Here is a 7,602-nt window from a genome sequence, read left to right as displayed (position 1 = left end):
TTTCTTTACAATAAGGCTTTCAAACAAGTCATGGTTGTACGGCAGTGAAGCATTGGTGTTGAACACTGATGTCATGCTGTCGTTGATGATGATGATGATGACGACGATTTTTAAATGCGATACTGCATGCAGACATACGATCTACCTCATAAAATCGTGGTTGGATGAAGCAATACCTTGACGAATTTGCGGCACCGGTTGTCAGCAGATTTTTCTTGGAACTGTTATTGTTACACGCCATAGCATCAAACAGAATCCGGGTACGTTTGCCGGTACTCAGTTTAGACAAAGAGGTGGGACGTGAAGTCACCAGGTGTTGGAGTGGAATTGTGTGTCACTCCATGACAGTTGGTGAAATTTCCAAAAGTCCTTGGTGATTTCCACCAAGGAAACTACTCACGGGGTTGCTGAAAACTCTTCGATGGCCTACGATCGGGTTCGCCCTTCCCGAGTTTCCGTCAACCTTATGTTCTACTTGGATCCAAATTGCACGAAATCAGCGAATATACACTCATTTGAAAAATAATCCGGAAACAGTCCAATTTGGGTTCAAGTAGAACATAAGTTGGACGGAAACTCGGGGACTGCGCCTACCCGATGAGCCTCAAAAAGGGCGAAACCGGTCGTGGGCTGTCGACGAGTTTTCAGCAACCTTGTGGGTAGTTTCCTTTATGAAAACATTTGGGAATTTTTAATGACGACTTGGTCCAATGGGTGAAGACAGTCATGAACTGCGCAGCTGTTTCATCCCTATTGGGAATCATCCGCGATGCGCATCTCACGAGACCGAGAGTGTCTCGAACCCACAACCATCCGGCCAGCGTTTGAACATTTAGCCGTTTAGCTACGAGTGGCTGATCAGCAGTGTGACTAACTCGCACATAGACAGGACATATCACCACTCATCCTTCCATCAAGGGGCGGTAGCATATGTGTAAGTAACCCGAAATTCACCTATGAATGAAACCTCCATACGAGGAGTCGTCCCTCGAGGAGCCAGGCAACACGTGACCGCGTGACGTGAATTCCGTGATTGAGGAACGCTATATCCTGTTTAAACGCGAGTAAACCACACCACTGATCCACCGCTCAAAGTGGAACGGTCAATGACTTAAACTACCAGCTGGATGATTGCGGGTTCGAGATTCCCTGGAGTTTCGTGAGATGCGTACTGCTGATTATTCCCAATAAAAACGGAACAACTGTACAGCGCTTCTCGGCTTTTCAGCATACATGGGCTTCACTTGCAGGACGAAGTCTCCCTCTCAACAAAAAAGACACCAGTGCATAGTAAAGAGGATGTGCTTGCATAAATTACCGCACGGTGTGTAAATATCGGTGTTGGCAGTCTAGCTCACGAATTCCAGCAAATACTGTACACCATGTGGGTTTACCTTACGATCATTAATCAACGATAGTATACTAGTGTTCAGAGAGCATATTCAGGGTTCAAGCCATGAAATTGCCACCAAAAGTTCACAATTTACCCAGGAACGTGAATTCGGAGGGAAGAGGATATGCTTTATAGAAAGAGGACTGGTCGACTCAAAGGTTGAGATGGAATCTTATCGAGGAATTTCGGAGAGTCCTGATAAGACCGCACGTTTGAGGAGTTGAAGAAGAGAATGAATTAGTTTAGCTGTCGCGAGTGAAAAACGTTTGTCCAAACACATGCTAAAGAAGGCAAAATAACGAGCGGAAATGAAGCAGGACGTATAGACAGTTTCCAGAATGATAACAGGCCGAGTAGCAGTCAGGTTCCATGACCGAAACGGCTCTTCTAGGCAGATCGATCGTGGACTGGTTTAGTCATGCTGACCTAGTTAAGTGTTTCTAGGAAGTGGGTTCCCAAGGCAGGCTCCGATTGACTCAGCTGTGCTGCGAGTGGGCTGTTTGACTAGTTCCAACCGATTGTTAGGCATACGACAGACGATTCAAACGAGAGTGGTGTGACTATGAACAAAAGACCTATCCCACAAAAACCCTAAAAATGCGATCCAAAAGTTGCCGAGTGGGTATCAAGTGTGTCACGCTACCTGACTGGGAAGTCCTGACTGACGGATCAATCAGTCGTCACAACCAGGACAGCTACTGGGTCACCGTTCGATGAGTCGGGCACACGAATCACATCGTTCAAGTGTGAACACGTTCGCCTGTTCAGACGCGTCCAACGTGCGTTGGTGGAGTAGTGGTAACACGCTCGCTTCGCATGTCAGAATTCCGGGGTTCAAATCTCGACACGGCCATTGGATTGATGAGCGCTGATAAGAGCGAAACTCGAGTCCAGTGCTTCCCCCCTTTGGTGTGGGCTCACCGGAAAAATTACGCCAGAACGGGAACACGACCGTTCAAACGAGAGTGGTCTGACTATGAACAAAATACCTATCCCGCAAAACCCCGAAAATTCTGGATGCGTTTGTCGGTCTGACTTATGAGTCGTCTCAAGACAACTATTTGAAAACTGCATTGGTCTTTGACTTTGGGACTTCGGGTCTTGTGAGTGTCTGGGTTAGTGTATTTTACTTGTCTGTGAAAGACGTCCAATTGTGCACCGCGTTTTGCGGAACGCAAAAGAGTGAATTACCGCTAGTGAATGCTGCACCGACACTTTTTTCCTTTCAGACTAGTAACTAGGCTAGCTGGTTTAGCGAAAATCACTACCAAAAGATTCTTCACAGGTTTTGCCCGAAAATGTGTTTCTGTGGTTTTGAGATCCGGGAACACAGATGATATGACATCCGCCAATGCACGCCTAACCTATGTCAACTTGAACTTCACAGATCGCCTTTCATTCATACACAATCACCAAGAGGACCCGAATATGTGGGATGCGGTTCCACAAGACTTTTTCAGCCACGACAGGTTCCTGACAGGGGGTCCATACTGAAGATCTAACAGAAAGAGCAGCCGAATTTTCGATCTTTCCCAGTGCTCTGTAAGAGACAGTGGTTGGTCAAATTTCGACATGTTTCTCTCAAAAAGACGGTCTTCAATCTGTCGCACGAGATTTCTCTCAGCGACAGCGGCTCTCACAGAAGGAAACAATTCGGAGATGAACGTTCTGGACAAATCTCCCCATGCACTGTAAACTAAAAAATACGAATCTAAAGTATTACGGAAATCTGTCCACTGGACGGTCCACAGGTTAAGTTCTGGATTGACTGAGTTGCTGTAGTGAGGACTAGGTCAAGACAATCAACGCTAGGTTCTCGTCTAAATTTCCCAGTTGATCCGGGTGAAGCGATCGAGTACGAGAAATCAGCCTCGGTAGCCTGGTGACAATCAGTCATTGGTGGCTGATCGGATGGCAGTTGATCTGTTCGCCGAGCCTGGCAATTGGCTTGCAAACGTTTTGTCCCCAGTCGAGGAGACATCGTCAGTGCGCAGTTGAATGGGTGCGCACTGGTGCCATTCAACTGTGCACTGACGATGTCTCCTCGACTGGAGACGAAACGTTTGCAAGCCAATTGCCAAGTTCGGCGAACAGATCAACTGCCATCCGATCAGCCACCAGTACACACACCCGAGCTACCTATATTTCGACAAATTAACAACAGTAGGTCATTCTGTCTTAGAATAGAATTACGCGTAAACACTTGTTCGTTAACGTGTGTTCTACGAATCTATGGAGAGGCAACTTTTGAGCGATCCTTTCAAACGAGCTCTTCAGAGAGGGGCAACTGTATTTGCTCTTTGTCGTTGAGTATCCTTGCCTTTTGGATATCCTCCAACGAACTAGGTTTTTGACACTCTGGATATTCTATGGTGTTGTCAATGACACGAGGATGAACATGAGTACCGTCAGGTCGGAAACTTGTCTTGGGAATTAAACACAAATAGATTGAAACTTGGGGACTACGCCATCTTGATGTGCAGCAGAAAGAGTGAAACTGGTTGTGGGCTGTCGAAGAGCTGTCGGATAACGAATAATACAGAGTGGGGTTGGCGAAATTACCTAAGGTGGATTGCTCCATGTTTAACAACTCCCCAGTGCCTGTCTCAGCCCGATTCCAGGAAACTGCAATGCCCAAGCCCTTTGGTGCCGGAACGTGACCACCACCGCCCGCACTTGTGACCGTACGAATCCATGGCATCTCCGCATTTGCCATGAACGATTGTCGACCGTAGACTGCCCTCGCCGGCGCCGCTCCGGCTGGGGCGGATTCGGAAGAACTGCCCAAGCAGGATGATGAGTCAGCCTGTGAAGTCATCAGTTTGCGTCCGGCTCGACGCGCGGAGAGCAAAGGTTCGAGAAGCAGCAGGAACAGCATGTAGAGGGTGAGCGCGGAAATGATGACAAGAATCAAACAGACCACAACCTGTGACGACGGGAAGAGAAGATATGGAGGGGGTGCATAGTGAAAATGGATGTGGTTGAGCAGCGGTTTTAGAGTAAGGTATGCCATTCAGGAAGTAGAATAACCGGTCAAATGAGGATACGCATACAATCATAGTCCGGTGTCCTCGCTCAGAACGTTGAATAGGAATAAACAGTCACAGACAGACGAAGTGGACTAATTTTCATCCCTGAGACTCACTGTAGATGAGTGAGGACAGTTGGAGCAACAAAAGGTGACGAATCAGGGTGGTGGCGATAACAATGTGGGATACCACGCGCCAATCATTCAGCTCAAGGGGAGTAACGATCCAACACAATAGGTTGGGAAATGTAGCAATGCAGTTATTTCGGTGAACTTCACAGAATACAACGCGAATGTAGCCCAAATGAAGGTCTACATCAGGGGTTGATGGTCATTTGTATTCTATGTCAGGTTAGAGCATGAATGTTGACCTGCAAGGTGGATGGGTATCAAGAACGAGACATCAGTGTCACAAAAGCATTGGACGGGTCTGGTGAGAACATTGGATTATTAACACTGGAATACGCTAGGTGGTTTTAGGCGGAGAGGACTTTCCGGCGGCTGACCAGTTACTCATGCTTCATGGATTACGCTGGTTAGGACGTGTGATTCGCATTTCGGGGGACTGTCTACGTCACAGAGTTCTCTTCCTCCAGCACTGTGCTAGATGAAGTAACCGAGAGATGGACAGTTTTTTGACCTGGCAATGAAATATGGAAGCGCTAACCAGCAAACAACTGCTGCTTCGCTGAGACCTCGGAAGGGAACTCATCAATGGTTAATGACGCTGGCTGATATGACTCAACCAAGCAGTCGGTGGCGCTCGCGCATCATTGCTATAACCTCTAGTATGTAGCCACCTGGTTTCCTGAAGTAACTGACCGTGTCATCCCCTCCAGTGCCTCGCTATTGATCTCACGCTCTCCCATTTTCCGATGACCGGAACTGTAGCACCTGGGACCAACGTGTCCCTGGAAGATGCTCTAATAGACCAAACTGATCTAAGCCTCCTTCACACGTCGAATGAAGCCCTGGGGCATAAGTTGGAATGTAGCGAAGCCACAGACTAGACTACTATCCCATTTTTTCAGGTAGGTAATACTATCAGCGACGACTGACAGTTCATAACAAGGAATTGACAAGACACAACCACGAAAAACTACAGAAATACGGCCTCGCAGAGCAAGTAGGCCGTCTAAACAATGTTCGACGAAAACCTGAATCCGGTAAGATGAAAAAAGGAAATTAGACACCGGAGTTAAGGTTGTCGTTCTGGACGGTACGTTACTCTCCTCGGTATGAAAACATGTATTCTATGTTTGTGGACTACCCAAGAAAGGTTTAAAGGTTGGCCATCGATCAGCTATCAGATTAGTAAAGAAAAGGGAAGCAACACAGGGCAACACCTCAAGAAATTCAAAACATCTGAGTGATGCCAGTAAAAAAAGTTGGCTAACTGCTTTGGTGCCAAGTAGCTGATAACACACAAGGAATACAAACATTTACGAATAGCTATTTTCAATCCCACATTAGACCGCAGGCTGTTCGGAACATAAGATGACGACCACTAACTGTAATATCCCCTGGTCCATTCAGATAAGTGGTTTATACAAACACAAGTTAGCAATACAAACAAGTACAATGAAAGGTAGAGTGGAATCTGTAAGCGGGAGAACCGCCCACGTCACGATCGATGATCTGAGTGGTCAGTGGTCAAGTGGGCAGGCCATGGAGGTCTCAAAGAGCACCGGCTCCGGTTGCGTGAGAGAGTGGTAATGATTTCAGCTGTGTTCAGAGATTGATGTCGGTAGATGGAGGAGCGTTCGGTAAAGTACTCGAAAAGCGATGTTAGAATTTCTTACACCACATGTATCGGCCAAACGATAAAGCCGCAGATCATGTGACTTAGTATCTACGTCACACACTTCGGAAAACCTTTCCAGTCGCTACGCTTAATGCTTACTTTACATCTACTCAGCTGGTTTCCCTAATTCCCAAAGATCACCTGCTAATATACGCTCAACGTATGGTAGCCTACCCCTTTACCTGCTGTTGTGCATTAGAACACACAGGACGCCGATGCATATTGCTTTCAAGGTAAGCCAAATTGGCGGACAACGCCAACACCCCAACACGTTAGCAAGCGCGAATAAAAAAAACAACAGGAGGAAAACACTGGACACAGAATGCAACCTACCTTGATAGTGGTTGTGCTTCGAACTTGATACTTACAGTCACAATAAGGGCACAAATCAGCGTCCTTTCCAAGCATAATGGTGCACACGCTAAGAGGGAGAGAGGGTAGTGAGGTAGTCCGCTTACCATTTGTCTGCAGGTACGGCGGCTACGTATATTTTCCGAGTTGGTTTTGTCCCGTTATAAGATCCAAGTCGGTCCACACAAATACACTGGCATCGTGCATCTTCGTAGGCCGCCTAAAACGGTGAAGAGTGAGAATTCCTGGCGTACCATGCATGTGGTGAACAATTGGAGTCCCAAAAGCAGAACACATCCACCAATCATTATGACTGATTGCACAAAGGACGTTGCGTTGAAGGACGGCTTAAAAGAACCACACTTCGGAAGTTCCCTGGTGCCGATGCTGAAAAGCGGATAACAAAGTAGACATTTTTGCATTGGAAATGGAAAACACAGTATCGGCGTAAGGTTTCAGTTACCAAATTGAACGCGAAGACTCAACAGTGTTTGTCACACTGCGGTACCAAAGATGAAGTTGAACAACAAAGTATGTGTCCTCGCCGCATACATAATCCCCTCCTCCTGTAAAGCGATGATGCACTCATGCAGGGATTTCTGCTGTGCACGAGCCAAGGGGTCCCTAAAGACAGTGTCACCCGAGCGTAGTAGATTCTCAGTTGACAACCAGGCCTCCCATAAAATGCTACCTGGATCCAGTGACGACGGAAGCCATGCCGGTACCTGGCAGCCATAGGTCTCTCTAAACTTCCCCTTACAACAGCACTATCAGGAAGGACAGATTCCTGAAAGTAACCTCCGAACGACCGGAACACACTGCTCCACCAAAATCTCAACAGGAAAGCCGCCAAGCATCCAGGCCAGTCAATCATTTAATCGCGTCACGAAGAGACTGGACCTTACCGTGGTGTGACGGTTTGTGCACCTCAGCGATCCATTGAGCTATACTGGAGAGTGTCCCGCGACATTCGCAGAGTCTCTCATACCAGGTTGGTCAATGGTTAGAGGTCTGACGAACACAGTC

General features: G+C 47.2%; 1 protein-coding gene across 1 annotated transcript in view; it reads right to left on the bottom strand.

The window, feature by feature from the left end:
- T265_03743 (hypothetical protein) overlaps window positions 1-6,884 on the bottom strand; it is a gene marked incomplete at both ends in the record, with an annotated part of 14,247 nt that extends 7,363 nt beyond the window's left edge. The window contains 4 exons of the mRNA XM_009168290.1: window positions 3,956-4,319; window positions 6,559-6,646; window positions 6,684-6,796; window positions 6,831-6,884. Of these exons, the coding sequence (XP_009166554.1) occupies window positions 3,956-4,319; window positions 6,559-6,646; window positions 6,684-6,796; window positions 6,831-6,884 (619 nt within the window). The remainder of the gene's footprint in view (window positions 1-3,955; window positions 4,320-6,558; window positions 6,647-6,683; window positions 6,797-6,830) is intronic.
- Between the last annotated feature and the right edge of the window lie 718 nt (window positions 6,885-7,602).

Source organism: Opisthorchis viverrini (genome assembly GCF_000715545.1).
Source record: "Opisthorchis viverrini unplaced genomic scaffold opera_v5_54, whole genome shotgun sequence".
Classification (NCBI taxonomy): Eukaryota; Metazoa; Platyhelminthes; class Trematoda; order Opisthorchiida; family Opisthorchiidae; genus Opisthorchis; species Opisthorchis viverrini.
The sequence above is the reverse complement of the archived record's forward strand: the minus strand, read 5'-3'. Positions and strand labels throughout refer to the sequence as shown.